The sequence below is a fragment of the Capsella rubella genome, unplaced genomic scaffold, assembly GCF_000375325.1.
Source record: "Capsella rubella cultivar Monte Gargano unplaced genomic scaffold, Caprub1_0 scaffold_8, whole genome shotgun sequence".
Taxonomy (NCBI): domain Eukaryota; kingdom Viridiplantae; phylum Streptophyta; class Magnoliopsida; order Brassicales; family Brassicaceae; genus Capsella; species Capsella rubella.
This window is the reverse complement of record NW_006238916.1, coordinates 1,711,414-1,729,284: the sequence shown is the minus strand read 5'-3', so window position 1 is coordinate 1,729,284 and position 17,871 is coordinate 1,711,414. Positions and strand designations below refer to the sequence as shown.

Below are 17,871 nucleotides of genomic sequence, written 5' to 3'. Positions count from 1 at the left end.
CAGCCTTTAACCATAATAATATTATTACTTTTTAGCCCAACGCATTAAAAGTTATAGAGAAGCTTAAAAATATGGGCTTGTTAATAATTGGTACTCAAAAGATCAGAAAACAAAAAGTAATAGAGTGATAACTTTAAAATTAGATCTCTTTCCTCATCCCTAACGAAATTACCTTTTTACCTCTTATCTGATTTAACAAAAAATAAAAAAAAAACTGATATTTGCTAAAATAACGTACTATGTTAATCGTATGTTACCGCTATACATTTTAAGTTATTTTATAACTTCATAGTTATATAGTTAAATTATTTATAGTTATTCATATGTTAGCGCTATTAACTATGTAAACCATATGTTACCCCTATAAACTATAAATTATTTATAGTTATTCATATGTTAGCGCTATTAACTATGTAAACCATATGTTACCCCTATAAACTATAAATTATTGGGGGAATTTTAAAAATACCCCTTTTCCAATACTACTTTTTAAAAATATCCCTCTTTCTAATTTTATTAAAAAGTCACTATAAAATTTGAAATTTATAAAAAACATATGTGTAAGCTTATATTTATAGACACAAATTATCTTTATATGTGTGTAAATTTTTATATATATTTTATAAATACCATATAAATACCTTTTAAAAACCTTTTAAAAATCATTTAAAAACCTTATAAAAATTGTGTAAACCTTTTAAAAACCTTATAAAAACCTTATAAATGCCGTTTAGAACCTCTTAAAACCTTATAAATATTTGGATTTAATCTCCCAGTAGTAATAATGATCTTTATGTACCTTATTAATCATATAAAAGTTTATAATTTTTCATATTTGAAAAGGGGTATTTTGAAAATGGATAAAAGAGGGGTATTTTTAAAAAGGGGTACACCAAAAAGGGTATTTCTCAAAAATTCTCTATATTATTTGATAAATTTATAATTATCAAGTTAAATTATTTATTATATGATTGATATCAACTAACTTATATATTAACATGCTAATTTATTATGATATTTCATCTGTTATGTTAACTTATACATAAGAAACATATAAATGATATGTAAAAGTTGTTCTATAATATTATGGATATCTGTTTTGTTATGTGCTAAAATATTTGTTATCTATTTTATGGGCAGCTTTGTCCAATTTAAATAGCTAAGAGAGAGAACTAATAAAAAAGAGTATGTATAGATTCTTAATATTTTTTTTATTTGAGTACATGAGATATAGTTTCCCTAAAAATATTAATTTAATTGATATTACAGTAGCTTTTAAAAAATTAATAATAATAATAATAATAAAATTTAAATATATTTATCTTCATTTTTCTCCTTGTTGTTTCACTCGGCTCTTTATAAATAAACTAGATAAGAGCCCGCGAAAAACGAGGGTTAAAAATTAGTGTAAATTTTATCTAATGTTATAATAATTTTAAATGAGTTAAAATTTATAAAACAAAACAGAATTAAAGATATACAAATCTTCTCATCAAATAATTGAAAATTCATACCTAAATAAATTATTATTTATTTCATTTTTTTTTTGTGTTTTCATGTGTTTAAATTTTAAAATCATTACATAAACAAAATTTTATAATATCTTCAGATAAAAAAATATTCCCTAAAGATATACAAATATTTTCATCAATAACTGAAGATTCATACCTATAAAATTATTATCAATTTATTTTTATTTTCACGTATGAATCAAAAATATTGCATGTTGAACAAACTAATTGATAATGTTAAATTATCAATCACCAAAAAATTGTTTTAGCCAATGAAATTGTACAGTGATATATTAAATTTACATTTAAACAATTATAACCTATTAGAAAAAGTAAAAAAAATATATTTAATAAACACATAATCTCGTTTAATTGTATTATTTAAATCTTAATTCTCTTTTATAAATTGAAACCGATAAATAACCTTATATAAATTGTGTAGTCTAAACTCTATTCTTTAATTATAAACCTTAATCGACATAAAAACTTGAACTGTTTTCTCTTGCTATATATTTGCTCTGATTTGTTCCTAGTTGTATTCAGAAACTCGAGTGACTCATGTACATAATTTTGATAAATAAGCTATACATGTAAAAAAAAAATTGACATAAAACCTTAAATTTACACATGTCGATATCTTATCGATACAATTGACACATGGCATGATCATGTTAATGACTAACTTAATTATATTAATTTACTGAATAAAAATATTTAAATATTACATAATATACAAGATAATGCAAATATTTTCTAAGATTAACTTATACAGTAAAACCTCTATAAATTAATACTCTATAAATTAATAAACACTATAAATTAATAAATTTTGCTGGTCCCAAGTCGGGCCAGTGTAAAAATTAATTAAATTCGATAAGATAATAAGATAATAAGTTTTTTTGAAATCCTTATGTAAATATAGTCCCAATAATAACATAAATTAATAATCATGTATATTATATATAGAAATATGCTTTTATTTTGGTTAAGTAATTATGTTGAAATATGCTTTTAGTTTTTTCTAAAAATGAATTTCTCCTAGACCTCATCTTTATAAAAAAAATTATGTTATATTTTTAAACTATAATCTTATAATATATTCCATAACATCATAAAGTAAGCGAATTTGTTTTAATGTTTTCTATTTATAAATATGCATCATATTCATTTTTTGTTTGTTTTATAGGATGTTAAAAGATAACAATTGAGGTATTAATCATAAATTTGAATTTATGGATGTAATTTGTATAGAAGCAGATTTATTTATAAATTTTTTAATTCATTGTTATTTTTTATATATAAATATAGAATTCAATTCTAAACTACAAAAATTTATATAATCTTAAAAATTAATCTAATTTTGTAAAATTGTCCCAATTCATAATTTCAAAACAAAATAAAAGTTAAAATACCACTATAAATTAATAATTATTAATTTACACTATAAAATAATAAATATTAATTTATAGATAAATTAATATAACTATAAATTAATAAATTTTTGTAGTCCCAACATTATTAATTTATAGAGGTTTTACTGTAGTTGACTAATTTACTGTATTTTTTTCTTTAGACTTCATTTTTATAATCTATATAATTTACTGTAGTTTTTATAATTTAGTTTATAAATACTATCTTTTTCTTTTAGGATTATTACTAAGTAATTGTTAAATTTCCTGAAATTTTATTTTCTTCTTTCTATTTTGAAAATATTTTTTTTTTTTTGAAAACTAATTTATATAATTTATTACCCCTAATTTTCTGACACATGTCGACATTTTATTAGTTCAATTAACACGAGTCACGATCTTGTTAATGGCTAACTTTGAAAACCCAACTTTATATAATAAGAGATGGGTAAAAGGATATGAAAATCAACTAATCAAGTTTGCAATGTGAATCAAATTGGTTAAGTAAGAAACTACACACTCAGTTGCTTCAATGGCATCTTTTTTCTTTCTTTTATAATTTTGGTCTTAAGGAAGCAAAAAAGGAAGAACTACGATGCGTAAGGCGGCATGAACACATTTAGGGGGACGTCTATGAACGAAACATATTTGAACAATAGCTGAGATGTTGTTGAAGCCCTAGGAATATGTTTCAACTTCTCCATCATCAAATGTTCCTCTTCATGATTCTTTTTCAAGGTGTATTGCAGATTGATTGTCGCGGTACTTAAACACTTAGTGCTGGCTAAGACGTATCTCAAGAATTGTTCTTCTTCTTCTTCTGTTCCTCCATATTCTTTCCAAATAAAGATTTCAAGCTGCGACGACAAGCATGAAAGTGTAGCTGGTCCCCAATCCTAATAAAGCAACGATGCATGGTTACATATTTTGAATTTTAAAATATTTTAATAAAGCTATAGAAGAGGATATATACACGTACACAATCTAGCCATAGTTCTTTTAGTTTTGGTGAGTTTTCAAGTAAAGATATGAGTGGCTCAAACCAGTCTGATTCTCGTGGACATAGTCTTAATTAACTTTAAAAGTCTAGAGAATTTGATAGTCCTACTACACATAAGCTGCGACTAAACATACACAAACGTTAATTAGTAGATGCTCATAAGGAAAAATTAAGAAAGACTAGTTAATAGAAATATAGAAGAAATTTCTACCATTTCATCAGACAAAAAGAACTGAAGAGTTGAGACTGAAGAAACACAACTTAGCAACTTTTCATTAGTGCAAGAGCCAAGCTTGATATATGCCCACTTGAGAAAAGGCATATTCTCGATCGAGATAGAGTCTCCAACAAAACCATAGATACTACAAACCTCTAATCTCGGAGTATTGATAACCAGGGCATGCCCTACATCATAACCAGCATAATCTAACTCCAATAAAGAAGGAACTTTTATAGTGAACTTTTTCATATTGTCAGTCTTGTTCCGCCTCACGTATAGACACTTTAGAACGGGGCAGCTAGATAAGAGCCTAACTTGAGAATACTCGTCTTTATACACCACACAGTTTAGATCAAGCACTCTTAGGGATGGGAGGCATACTAGAGAAGGAACATGCATCCACGAGGATCTTGTGGCAGAGAGTCAGTTTCACGAGAGATTCGCAGAAGTAAAGGCTACTAGGCAAGGTGGTTGGATCTGCAGACCAGGAGAGGACGAATTCTAGGTCACGCAAGCAGCGAGAAACAGCGTTTGAACACCACTTTACGACATCAACATCAGTAGGACATAATTGACCTAGTTTCACCCGTAAGCAGTCTATCACAGGTGCCTTGTGTAGTTGCATCGATTTGTCAAGAAGATTCCAAACGCTCTTTTTCATTTCCTTGTACCATACGGCAGCGTCATAGACATAGTCATCGTTGAAATAATTAAGCATAATCTTGAACATCGTTGTCTTTGTACTCAAGTGTTGGTATCATTGTCCAAACAGAGAGCCATCGTTTCGACAGAAACATGGTGGTCACTGCGTCTTTTATTGGGACAAGACTCAATATCATTACAAGCAAATCTTGGGGTAACTCACTAATCTTGTCTTGACAAATAGTGTTTTCAACGATCTCAATTTTTTTGTCTTCTGTCATCTTCACGAGGCAAAACCCTAGTTGCCGAAACCCAAAGAAATATGTAATAGGCGTATTCGTAAATACATTGTAACCGGTAAATGTCTTTAATATATATACGGATCCTATAAAACTAATTAAGCGATATATATCTAATCAAAATTTAGACTACCTTGCCAAAACAATAAATCTTTACATAACAGTAAAGAGAAATAATGGTTTTGTACTTCTCCATAAAATCTTTGTAGTTTAAAAATGTTTTTAGGCTTTAACATAATTAAGGTATATGGGGAAAAGGATATGAAAATCAACTAGTCAAGTTTATAAGTTAGAAAGCTTAAGTTTCCACATTAGCTGGAGTTGGATCCTTCACTACAAGAAAACATGGTGTTATCATACAAGAAGCGGTTCTGTGTTTAAATGCGCTAGCTAAATTTATGTGAACAATAGCTGAGATGTTGTTGAAGCCCTAGGAATATCTTTCAACTTCTCCATCACTTCCTCTTTGTATTTCATTACCAAGTTGTATTTCACATGGATATCGATAATCGCGGTATTTAAACACTTAGAGTTGGCTAAGACGTATCTCAAGAACTGTTCCTCTCCCTCTGTGCCTCCATATTTGTTCCATTTAAAGATTTCGAGCTGTGACGACAAGCATCCCGGAGTGGAGATCGGTTGGTTCCATGAAAGTGCAATACCACCGCATATATCCTGAGAAGCAACGATGGCTATATTTTAAACACATTCTAATTAACTTTATAAATTAAAAGTCCATAAAGAAAGCTCGAAGACAAGGAGGAAATATATATATATATATACACTTACAGAATCTATCCATAGTTCTTTTAGTTTAGGAGAGTTTTCGAGTAAAGGTATGAGTGGTTCGAACCAATTTGATTCTAGTGGACATATACTTAACTTTAAAAGTCTAGAGAATTTGATAGTGCTACTACACACAAGCTGCAACGAAAGAAACACAACGTTTGTATATGCTCATAAGGAACAAGAGAGAGTACTAATAGAGAAATAAAAGATAGTTGTACCATTTCATCACACAAAAAGAACCGAAGAGATGAGACCGAAGAAACACAACGTAGAAACTTTTCATGAAACAGACTGATACATGCATACTTGAGGAAAGGCATATTCTCGATGGAGCTAGAGTCTCCTAAAGAAGCACTGATGTAAAAGTCCTCTAATCTTGGAGTATCGATAACCAGGGAATGTTCTTGATCATCATAACCATCTACAAGATTAGCATAATCTAACACCAATAAAGAAGGAACTTTTATAGTGAACTTTTTCACATTGTCATTCTCTTTCCGCTTCACGTATAGACACTTTAGAACGGGGCAGCCCGATAAGAACCTGACAATAGAATCATCATCTTTATACACCACACAGTATAGATGGAGCTTTCTAAGAGATGGTAGGCATAGAGTAGAAGGAACATCCACGAGAATCTTGTCGCAGAGAGTCAGTTTCACGAGAGATTCGCACGAGAATCTTTATACACCCACTTTACGACATCAACATCAGTAGGACATAATTGACCGATTTTCACGCACAAGCTGTCTATTACAGGTGCCTTGTGTAGTTGCATCGATTTGTCAAGAAAATTCCAAACGTTATAGTTGAAATCAGCATAATGTTGAAAATCGTTGTCTTTGTACTCAAGTGTTGGTATCATCGTCCAAACAGAGAACCATCGTTTCGACAGAAACATGGTGGCCACAGCGTCTTTTATTGGGACAAGACTTAATATCCTTACAAGCAAATCTTCGGGCAACTCACTAATCTTGTCTTTACAAATTGTCTCTTCAACGTTCTCAATCTTTTCTTCTACTGTCATCTTCACGAGTCAAAACCCTAGGTGTGGAAACCAAAAGAAATTGGAAATAGGCGTATTATTATATAGATACTGTATCTATCTTCATAACCGGTAGTTGTTTATAATAAAAGTATAAAATCGATTTTCCAAAAAACATTCTTTAGTAGTTACTACGGCCCATATTAGCACGCATGCATGGTGTCGTTTCGTGATATTCAAGTTAATGTTTTCAAACCCTAGCTAGTTGGTGACTATATATATAATTGAAAGGGAAAAAAAAAAGTAAATACAAATTTGTTTTAAGCTGTCGTCTTTCTTCTCTTAGGGTTTTGCGTATATGTGAAGATGCTGGAAACAACAAAAGTTTGTGGTGGGAGAATTGAAGAGAGAGTTTGTGAAGACATGATCAGTGCTTTACCCGAAGATTTGCTTGTAAATATACTCAAGTATGTGCCGACCAAAGATGCAGTCGCTACCATGGTTCTGTCTAAACAATGGCGTTTTATATGGACAATGTTGCCGAAACTTGTCTACAAAGAAAACAATCTTGATAAGAGTAAAAAGAGCGTTTGGTGGTTTCTTGATAAGTCACTGCAACTCCACAAAGCACATGTTTTACAATTTTTGCTAATACAACTCGGTCCACAATGTCCTAGTGATGCTGATGTCGGAAAGTGTGTTGCAAAGGCTGTTGATCGCCGCGTGGCTGTGCTAATACTCGAGCTTCTATGGTCCGCAGACCCAGTAAGCTTGCCCAATAGCCTTTACTCGTGCGCAACTCTCGAGGTACTATATCTCTCCCATAAGATTCTCGTGGATGTTCCTTGTACCGCCCGCCTCCAATCACTTACCGTCCTCATTTTGCGCTGTGTGGTGTATAAAAACGATGAATCTCTCGATAGGCTCTTATCAGGCTGCCCCGTTCTCAAGCTTATAATTGTTAAACGGATAAAGGATGACAATGTTAAAAGGTTCACTGTGAAAGTTCCTTCTCTATTGGTATTCAAGTATGAGTACTATGATCATCTAGATATACCTTACAGTGATGGGGAAGAAGATAGTGAAGTAGAAGAAGATAGTGACGTAGAAGGAGATAGTGATGTAGAAGAAGATAGTGACGTAGAAGAAGATAGCGGTAGGGGCTTGGTTATTGACACTCCTGCATTAACAGGATTTAAATTCACTGATTATTCAGGAGACTCTTGCTCAATCGAGCATACGCCTTGTTTCGAGCAAGCTTATATCGACGTTGGCGGGAATTTCCCTGACATGGACAACTTCTTAAGATCTTTTTCCTCCATCTCGTTTCTCAAGATGGATTTGACAAACGAAATGGTAACTCTCCCTCTCTCTCCCTTCGTAATCATATTGTTGCATCTACTAACTATGATGATTTGTTCGTGAGTCGCAGATTCGGTGTTGCAAAACCATCAAATTCCCTCGGCTGACAGTGTGTAGGATATGTCCATGGAACTCAGACTGGATGGATTCACTTGTGCCATTCCTTGAAAATACTCCTAAGCTGAAGTCTCTTATAGTTGATTATGTACGTATCCCTCAACTCACTTATAAATATATAAACCATGGTGGTGTGTAAATGTATTGATAGCATAGTGTTGTTTCTCAGAGATTAACCAATAAACCCCCTATGGCCTCTGCTTCGTGGAGCGAAACGGGCTACACTCCCGAGTGCTTGTCATCAAGTCTGGAGAAGTTTGAGTTAATAGACTATACAGGAAGAGAAGAAGAGTTAGAATTGGTGGAATACATTCTAAGTAACTCTGGAATTTTGGAAACGGCAACGATCTCAATGAGACCATTACCAGACTTAAATCTCAAAGACAAAGACGCAATGATGAAGAAGTTGAAAGATATTCCTAGGGTCTCAGGAACATCGCAACTTGTGTTCAAAAACTAGACATAATTGTCATAAGAGATTCTACTCTACATATAAAGCTTGTCCTAAACAGAGAACAAGCAACATCTTAAGGCATCATCCCTCCTACAAGAATTTATAGATTCTCATATTTCAACTTCACAAGATTTAAAGTTTCAACAGCACTTACTATTGATCTAATGCTTTCAACAGCACAGTAGGTTAATCCTGCATATTAATATTGAGACATATGATCCAAGTGTTTGTGTTATGTCTACACTATCTCGAGTAAAATATGATCTTTAGACATGATCTTTTTAGTTACTGAGAAAAATAGGAACCGAGATGAACTATCTCGTGAACAGAGTAAACAGAGCTTTTTAGAACCAAGAGCAGCTGAAAGTTCAGAACCTAGAGATACATGTTTTCAACATATTGATGGAAGAAGGTGAAACATTCAAATTGCACCTTGAGCGCTAGAAACGATTAATTATCTATAGTAGTCATCTTAATATCTCTCATTGCTCCTCTAAAGTCCACCTTAAATATATGGATAGCGAACAAAATCTGAAGCCTCAGATAAAAAGGTGTTGTATGTACTGTTGGAACTCGAAGAACTTATGAAATGAGGAGTTGTGCTAATTCAAAAACAACAACAATCTTTAATCATTCAGCTAAAGAGTATGAACCAATCACATAAACTGTCTATTATATGAACAGTGAACAATTTGGGAACATTTCTGAAAAGTAACTCAAAATATACCATATCATCACAATCAGGCTTGATCTTCGGGTTTCTTATCTTCTGCAGATACGTTAGTAGAGGAAGCTCCATTAGTCTCAGCTCCTGCTTCAGTATTCTCCTCAGGTGGCTGAACCTGTTCATTCTCGGGAAGAGGCTCTTCCACATAATCATTCTCAAATGCATCAGCCGGAACTTCGTAAATCCTAACTTGAGGCTTCGATGGATCCTTCACTAATACATACTTTCCTTCACTTAACTTCATACACAGATCAACAATCGACTTCACTATTCCCCACATGTTGTTAGTGTTAAGATTGATCTGCCCAGCGAAATCCTTCGGCTTATACCCCAAAAACCGATAATATAACATGGTTGAAATGATCACGAGGATGAACCCTTGAGACAAACCCAATCTTCATCATATCAGCATTAGCCAAGATAGCTTGCGCGGTCCATTTCGCCAACTTATTACCATTGTTCTTCAACTCATTAGCTAAAACCGCACCTCTTTGAGTCTCGAGCTTTTGTCTCCAATCAACACCAGAGTATTTAGGATCGAACTCGTTAAGAGCATTCAAAGTTAAGAACGATCTCTGGTTATTCAGATCAACAGTGCTCTGTAACTCACATCTAGCAACTAAATACATACTATCATCAAGCTTCCATCTCCTATACCTATAAGCAACAGAAGCATTCTCTTCACCTTCATTAACATTAGGACTTGGCTCATCAAAAGCTTCTCTTTTCTCATTCCTAACCAAAACCTGCTGTGCAAAACTCTGATTAATATAAGCAGCCTCCATACCTAGAGAATGAACAGAGTTAATATCATCCCTAGCTTCGGGCAAAGGATCTTGAGAAGTCTCATGAACAGATAACAAATCTAGTGGTGACCCATCTCTCTTATCAAAGAAAAGCTTGTTCCCAACACGTTGAATCACAAGATCCCAAGAATAAACCGATCTAGGAGCACACATAAGAGCAGCTAAAATCGCATCAGTAGCAAAAACAGTAGCTTTATCTTCCTTAGCAAGACGCCTAATCACAAGATCATCACTTGTAGTAACCTTAAAGCTCCTGTTCTTGAAACGCTCAAGTCTACGATCAGCTTTAGGTGTGATACGATCAAAACTCCGATCATAACTCTCAAGCCCACCACAAAGAAGAAGATCTTCAGGCTCTTGAACTGTAAATGAAAGCTTTGAAAAAGTTGAGAAAGGAATCTGCTCAAGCATATTCCATTCCGGTTGAATATCAACTGAAGATTTAAACGCGGCGGCTTCACGGCGTTGGTGATGAGTATTGTTACGGTTATTGTTATAAAGACGATCACGGCGAGCTCACGGCCTTATGGGCTTTTAAATTGTCATAAAAATCCTTAGCCCTTTGAAGCCCATTATGGTCTCATATAACTAAATGACGTCGTTTAAGCTAATCTAAACGTTTGGAAACTGAATAAGACCGTTAAGGTTCAAAATTTTACAAGATTTGAGTGAATTACCAATATGTCCCCGTCAGAAACTAATTTTATTTAAATACAAGTCCTTATTTTTATATTAATGTTTCAATTAATTCCCGTTTGTTTTCGTTAGGTAATTGAAACCCAACTCTATATAAAGATTTGTTACTCTCTTTCTCTCTTCTCCAGAGAACATTCAAAAGATTGGATTTTTAACTCCAATTTTCTCGGGAAAATTTTCTCCGTCAGTCTTTTCTCTTCTTCCGGTTCGGAATTGCCTTGGGTTCTTGATCTTTAAACAAAAATACTCAACGGAACCCAAGAATCTGACATCGGAAACGTTTTTTCTCGAGAAAATTAAAGTAAGTGCGTGAGAAAAAAAAGTCTTGATTTTTTCCGAGAAAATCGAAAAAGTTTCTCGTTATGCCGAGTCGTGAGAGCCGTCGTGGTTTATGGACTCCACCACCGTCATGGGACACGACGAGAAGAGTTTACGCGGCGATGCCAATGTCGGAGAGAAAAAAAAGAACGTCTTCGATCAAGAATCAAGAACTGTTTCACATGATCCACAAGGTTCCTTTTGGTGATTCCCCTTACGTGAGAGCCAAGCATGCTCAGGTAATATTATCAATTTGACTAATTTTAGGGTTTATGAATCTTATTCTCCTGTGACTAAGTTTGGGTTTTTTTAATTGAATTGTCTTCGTTTATATGATTTTTTTTCAAGAACAGTTGGTTTCTAAAGACTTGGATTTAGCTATCTCGTTGTTTTGGGCTGCGATCAATGCTGGAGATCGAGTTGATAGTGCGTTGAAGGACATGGCTTTAGTTATGAAACAATTGGATCGATCTAATGAAGGAATCGAAGCTATCAAGTCTTTTCGATATCTCTGCTCCTTTGAATCCCAAGATTCTATTGATAACTTGTTATGTGAACTCTATAAGGTAATCGCTTTATCAGTCTGATGACTAGTTTTCAAGCTACTTTGTATGCTCAGTATGTAACTATGATTGAGATTTGGGTTTTGGCAGAAGTCAGGGAGGTTTCAAGAGGAAATTGAGTTGCTTGAACACAAACTGAAAACACTTGAACAAGACAAGCTCTATGGTGGTAGGATCAGAGCTGCGAAAAGAAGGAACGGGAAGCAGAGAAGCATCACTATCGAGCATGAGAAAGCGCGGTAAGAACTGAAGTGTTTGCATCCCACTACAAATGATCTCCTGGTTCTGTTTTATAGCTGAAGAGTAGTTCTTTGGCTTTGTTGAATATAGGATTCTAGGGAACTTAGCTTGGGTTCACTTACAGATTCATAGTTATGAAGTTGCAGAGCAGTATTACAGGTTTGTGTGACAGATCATTGAGCTTATTGAACATATTGATGTTTTGATTTGCCTTAAACATGTGTGAATGGGTTTTACTGTGATAGGAATGCGTTGTCTTTGGAGCCTGACAATAACAAGCTGTGCAATCTTGCGATATGTTTGATTCATATGGATAGAATCCCGGAAGCTAAATCTCTGCTTGAGGATGTAAGACACAAGGAACCGTTTTTCAAATCTTTCGAACGGGCTACTGAGATGTTAGCAGAAAAAGAACAGGCAACAGTAGCAGAGAGTCCAGAAGAATTGTTGTTGAGCAGTAGCTTTTCAGATAACTTCTCTTTCAGGTGTTCACGTTGGATGAAAGATAACAAGGCTCTAGCTGGAACTAGCTCAGAACCGGGTAACATTTACAAGACGAACTCGCATGTTTCCTCTGAATCGGTTGAACAAAACTCGCCAGGTCTGAATACACAACCCCGGGAATGTAAATGGGGAGAAGATGAGGAAGTAGACCAGAGAAAATGGAGTTTGACAGTTGGTGCTGCTCGAAGGCTAAGGTTTGGGAATCATTACGAGACGAACTTGGAAAGTGTAGGAACTGCAGCCTCGACTACTAAAGGGAAGAAACTGGATCAGAATTTGATTGACGAACTCCATAAATTCATCAGTGGTGAAGCAGATTGCATGACAAGCAAAGCAAGGAAGTTGTGTGCAGATTTGATCAAAGAAAGGGAAGATAACGAAAAAGCATGTCAACGAATTGCTTCAGAATCTTCTTCAGCTCAGAGAAGTGTTCACAATGGTGAAAGAAAGGCTCTTCACGTTGGCCAAATAAGTGTTTAGGCGTGATTTACCACCAAAGGATGTATAGATTAAACAATTTGTCACATTTTTATAAAGTTTGCTCGAAAGTGAAATGTACCTTTAAGCTCTTTTGCAAAATGGGGACATAAACTTGAAAGAACAAAAGCAATATTTTTTTTTTCACTGACAAAAACAATAAGCAATACACGCAAAAGTTTTAAACAAATCCAGAACGAGATTGGGTTTCAATAACAGAACGAACACACATGAACGAAATTAAGAGATATTACGAAAAAAAATTCAGGATTGAGGGGGAAAGAAGAAAGGGAATGCTGCTTGCTTACACAGCTTACGAATCCAATGGAGCGGTTGACAACATCTTAAGCCTCGTACTCCTCTTCTTCCTCCTCGTACTCCTCTTCTCCGGCTGTAGCATCTTGGTACTGCTGGTACTCTGCGACAAGATCATTCATGTTACTCTCTGCTTCAGTGAACTCCATCTCGTCCATGCCTTCACCTGTGTACCAATGGAGGAAAGCCTTTCTCCTGAACATGGCTGTGAACTGTTCGCTTACACGCCTGAACATCTCCTGGATTGAAGTTGAGTTACCAATGAAAGTCGACGCCATTTTCAAACCCTTTGGTGCGATATCACAGACACTGGACTTGACGTTGTTTGGGATCCATTCAACAAAGTATGATGAGTTTTTGTTCTGAATGTTCATCATCTGCTCATCAACCTCTTTCGTGCTCAGCTTTCCACGGAACACAGCGGATGCAGTCAAGTAACGTCCGTGACGAGGGTCAGCAGCGCACATCATGTTCTTTGCATCCCACATCTGCTGGGTCAGTTCAGGGACACTCAAGGCACTGTACTGCTGTGATCCTCTCGATGTCAACGGAGCGAAACCAACCATGAAGAAGTGAAGCCTTGGGAAGGGGATAAGGTTCACAGCAAGCTTCCTAAGGTCAGAGTTAAGCTGACCAGGGAAACGGAGACAGCATGTAACACCACTCATTGTAGCAGAGATGAGGTGGTTAAGATCACCAACTAACAAAACACAAAAGAAACAAAAACAAGTCAGAACTCGATCACATAACACAAATACACTAATCAATCCTGTTCTATGAACAAAATTAAACGAGAGATTGTATAATTTACTCACAGGTGGGATTGGCAAGCTTCAATGTACGGAAACAGATATCGTAAAGAGCTTCATTGTCCAAAACCATACACTCGTCAGCGTTTTCAACAAGCTGATGCACAGAGAGAGTAGCGTTGTATGGCTCAACAACAGTGTCAGAGACCTTAGGAGAAGGAAACACAGAGAACGTCATCATCATACGATCTGGATACTCTTCTCTAATCTTAGAAATCAAAAGAGTTCCCATTCCAGATCCGGTTCCTCCACCCAATGAATGGCACACTTGGAAACCTAAATCCAAGAAACAAAAACCATATATATAAGAACATGTACATAACACAAAAACCATCTCAAACACATCAATCAACGAAGACCTAAATCGAGTTCGATTGTTCTCGTTCCTAAGCGCTACATCAATCGAGATTATACAAAAAAAAAAAACAGATCGAGATTCAAAAACTTGTTCTCACCTTGAAGACAATCGCTGTTCTCAGCCTCCTTCCTAACAACATCAAGAACGGAATCAATCAACTCAGCACCTTCGGTATAATGACCTTTCGCCCAGTTATTCCCAGCACCGGACTGGCCAAAGACGAAGTTATCAGGACGAAAAATCTGACCAAAAGGACCAGATCTGAGCGAATCCATGGTACCAGGCTCCAGATCCATAAGAACAGCGCGAGGAACGTACTTCCCACCGCTAGCTTCGTTGAAATACACATCGATCCGTTCAAGCTGTAACGGAGAATCGCCGACGTATTGACCGGTGTGATCAATGCCGTGTTCGTCGCAGATCACTTCCCAGAACTTTGCTCCGATCTGGTTTCCACATTGACCACCTTGGATATGAAGGATCTCTCTCATTTTTTTTTTTCCTCTCTGTGTTTTCTCTGTTGTGAAAAAAAAAAAAAATGAGAAGATGGGCGACTCCTTTGTTTTTTTTTTTCTTTTTTTTTTTTTCTTGTCCTTAGCTTTGAATAGGTTTAAAAAGGGGGATTTGTGGGAATGGGTAATAATCAGCTATATATAGTTTACGTCTTCTTCAATAAGCTTTCTAAAATATTTATTTACAATTAAGTCCTTTTACTTTGTTTTTATTTGCAACTTGGTCCTTTTGGTTTGTTTAATATTTTAAATGGTACCCTTATTGTTTTGTTAGTTTCGATTTGTGTACTCTGCGCTGTATGACAGATTGACAGCGGAGGATTTCAAAATATATCTGTACTGTCCCACTTGTCTAGAAGATATTTTTGGTATTTATTAAAGTAATATTATTAAAATAAATAAAAAATTACATTTGTGAATGGTACAAAAGAGATAATTTATTTTTTTTGCCGGTTATTATAACGTAATGACAAATGACATTATTTTTGGAAATTTATTGAAGACAGAGATTATTGAGTTCTCTAATTTATAGCCCGGTTTAATCATCTGCCAAAACCGGTATTGTTTTACAACAATTATGCATCAATCAAAGCAAGTTTTGACTATGGTAGACCCACAGATCATATTTTTGGGCCATCTTTATAGTTGAAAAAGGCCCATCACTTTTGGTATAGCAAAAATACAAATATTAGGGACTCTTTATATCTAAAATGATGAATCTTAAAGAGCAATAAAATTATCCTTAAAGTTACATAACATAATTAAGCCATAAAAGTACATACAATTTTGAACTTATAAGATAGAAGCTTGGTTATTGGTTTATGGATTTGTAAATCCACCTAGAATTTGTGAATCCTTATTATTTATGAAATCAAAATACATGGATTTTGAAATAACATGTTTTATCCTTAGATTTGAATCCTTATATTTTACACTATCAAATCCTTTCAAATTCATTTAAAACATACTGCGGATTTTAAAATCCAAAAACAAATCACTAAACGAATAACATAGGATTTTAACTAGTATTTATAAATCATACAACCAATAAAACATGATTTTGATAGTTATTTTAAAATCAAAGATTGAATAACATAGGATTTTTGTTTGGATTTCCAAATCCATCAAAATCAATGATCCAATAAAATTTTCAAAGTCTCTTTTTTGCAAAATAATATATTATTGTATTAACTAAATGCCTTGTGTAGTATGCAATATTGTTTGTTGTTTATATAATGAAACAAGAGGTTACATTTGCCATGGTTTGTTGTATACGGAAGTATGTCTTAATTAAACGTCAAAACACACATACACGTCCGTGGCCCTCACATACAAAGCAGTTGGAATTAAGGGATATGTTATATATATGAATTCTGGTGCATCAAAGGCCACCTTCACGATATATCCCTAAGTATTTTCATTTCTTGATTCAGATTCTATCAACAACTATTCAATAGTAATCTAGAATCTTGTGTATACCATTGATGAGTTTAGTTTACATGAGCCTCTAAAGCCGTGAAGATCAGGCATGATTCATCTGACTAAGACACAATTCTAAACACTTAGCTGAAAAGTTGAATGTGAGATCAATGTAGTACTGAAAACTTGGATACCACAATACAATTAGTAGGCAAGCATGAACACAGAAACACTGTGCTCATATATTCTCATTACACTTACACCAATGGTACATTATGATAGTAGCAATAGCAAACCTTTAAAGCTGACTACAAAGGAAGAAGCAAAGGCTTACATGACTACCAAGATATGAATGTGTTTGTTTTTTGGACAGAGACAGAATCAAGTAGTTAACATCACACAACACACAATATTGTATATTGGCTGTTGTTGGACCAAAATGGACTACGGGCTCTAGGCCCATGGTTCTCTCTTGTTACTTGTTTTGATGTCGAAAAGGGCAATAAGAAAAGAAGATTTACACTTTGTTTAGACTTTAGAGTGTTCGATGTGCCAATCTTAATTAGATAGAGTTTATTTGAAGTAAAAGATTCTATAGTTTCTAGAGATGATTGACCCCAAAAATTTGTTCCCTTTGTCAGCTTCTTCAACCCTCAAGGTTCTTCGTGTCGGTTTTGAAGAGACGTTTTAGTATCTTCTTAGTTCTTAAGTACTTCTAGGAAAAGATTACGAGCACGGTCATTGACTTCTTGATCCTTGTGGAGAGATGTTTTAGTTGTTCTCCCCTGCTCGGTCCTCTTATGAAAGGACTGATCTCGACGTCTCTTAAGCCTTAATATCGAGAGAGTTGACAATTATAAGACTTCAAATCCAAGGAAGTGAACTGTATCTCTATAAACTAGTTAATTAGTACCTTTCTATAAACCATATAGAAGACAACGTGAAGCTTTTGCAAGTGATTTAAGTAGAACTTGCAATAATTGATTATTTATAATAAAGCTAGTCTGGCTCTAGAGTTATGATCCTTGTTTACTCGTTTACAGTTGAGCAATGGTTGTACTAAGTTAAAATTTGAGAAATTGTATACCTAACATAGAAACTCTTTAGCACTAGCTCTTTAATTAGTGGTATGAGACGTGTATGTTGATAATGTGTGTTGTTGTTATTAAATCCATCTTAAAACAAGTTTGTCCAAAAGCTTTTACTTTAAATAAGATAAAATAAAAATTCCAAAAAAAAAGAAGGTAAAAAAAACATTTTTCCTTACAAATATAGTTATTTTTGATATAAAACTTTATGGAACAATCTAAACTTTGTAAATAAAATGGATTACAGGCTC

The 17,871-nt window shown here is 34.2% G+C and overlaps 4 protein-coding genes and 2 pseudogenes across 4 annotated transcripts; 2 read left to right on the top strand and 4 right to left on the bottom strand.

Moving 5' to 3' along the window:
- Window positions 1–3,510: 3,510 nt before the first annotated feature.
- Window positions 3,511–4,937, bottom strand: LOC17876099 (annotated as a pseudogene).
- Window positions 4,938–5,477: 540 nt separating this feature from the next.
- Window positions 5,478–6,897, bottom strand: LOC17876484 (annotated as a pseudogene).
- Window positions 6,898–7,221: 324 nt separating this feature from the next.
- LOC17876710 (putative FBD-associated F-box protein At1g05080) lies at window positions 7,222–8,794 on the top strand. Its single transcript, XM_023781884.1, has 3 exons — window positions 7,222–8,211; window positions 8,288–8,422; window positions 8,504–8,794. Exons 1-3 carry the CDS (start codon window positions 7,222–7,224, stop codon window positions 8,792–8,794), a joined length of 1,416 nt encoding a protein of 471 aa, XP_023637652.1.
- A 600-nt stretch (window positions 8,795–9,394) lies between these two features.
- On the bottom strand, window positions 9,395–11,289 carry LOC17874755 (eukaryotic translation initiation factor 3 subunit D). The gene is given in 3 exon segments (XM_023781880.1): window positions 9,395–9,849; window positions 9,851–10,836; window positions 11,265–11,289. Coding segments are annotated over 3 exon segments (1,332 nt in total). The 3' UTR covers window positions 9,395–9,528.
- Window positions 11,211–13,243, top strand: LOC17876436 (protein POLLENLESS 3-LIKE 1). Its single transcript, XM_006281761.2, has 5 exons — window positions 11,211–11,574; window positions 11,689–11,901; window positions 11,989–12,137; window positions 12,229–12,297; window positions 12,384–13,243. Exons 1-5 carry the CDS (start codon window positions 11,380–11,382, stop codon window positions 13,120–13,122), a joined length of 1,365 nt encoding a protein of 454 aa, XP_006281823.1. The 5' UTR covers window positions 11,211–11,379; the 3' UTR covers window positions 13,123–13,243.
- On the bottom strand, window positions 13,235–15,173 carry LOC17877366 (tubulin beta-4 chain). Its single transcript, XM_006281451.2, has 3 exons — window positions 14,699–15,173; window positions 14,250–14,519; window positions 13,235–14,134 (listed from the first exon to the last, which is right to left on the bottom strand). The coding sequence occupies exons 1-3, from the start codon at window positions 15,090–15,092 to the stop codon at window positions 13,464–13,466; spliced, it is 1,335 nt and encodes a 444-aa protein (XP_006281513.1). The 5' UTR covers window positions 15,093–15,173; the 3' UTR covers window positions 13,235–13,463.
- Window positions 15,174–17,871: the final 2,698 nt, after the last annotated feature.

Coding starts and splice junctions, on each gene's coding strand:
- LOC17876710 (XM_023781884.1), top strand. CDS start 7,222: ATGCTGGAAACAACAAAAGTTTGTGGTGGGAGAATTGAAGAGAGAGTT. Junction 8,212..8,287: donor TGGATTTGACAAACGAAATG/GTAACTCTCCCT, acceptor CGTGAGTCGCAG/ATTCGGTGTTGCAAAACCAT. Junction 8,423..8,503: donor AGTCTCTTATAGTTGATTAT/GTACGTATCCCT, acceptor GTTGTTTCTCAG/AGATTAACCAATAAACCCCC.
- LOC17876436 (XM_006281761.2), top strand. CDS start 11,380: ATGCCGAGTCGTGAGAGCCGTCGTGGTTTATGGACTCCACCACCGTCA. Junction 11,902..11,988: donor TGTTATGTGAACTCTATAAG/GTAATCGCTTTA, acceptor GGGTTTTGGCAG/AAGTCAGGGAGGTTTCAAGA. Junction 12,298..12,383: donor GTTGCAGAGCAGTATTACAG/GTTTGTGTGACA, acceptor TTACTGTGATAG/GAATGCGTTGTCTTTGGAGC.
- LOC17877366 (XM_006281451.2), bottom strand. CDS start 15,092: ATGAGAGAGATCCTTCATATCCAAGGTGGTCAATGTGGAAACCAGATC. Junction 14,520..14,698: donor GAACAGCGATTGTCTTCAAG/GTGAGAACAAGT, acceptor TCTTGGATTTAG/GTTTCCAAGTGTGCCATTCA. Junction 14,135..14,249: donor GAAGCTTGCCAATCCCACCT/GTGAGTAAATTA, acceptor GTGTTTTGTTAG/TTGGTGATCTTAACCACCTC.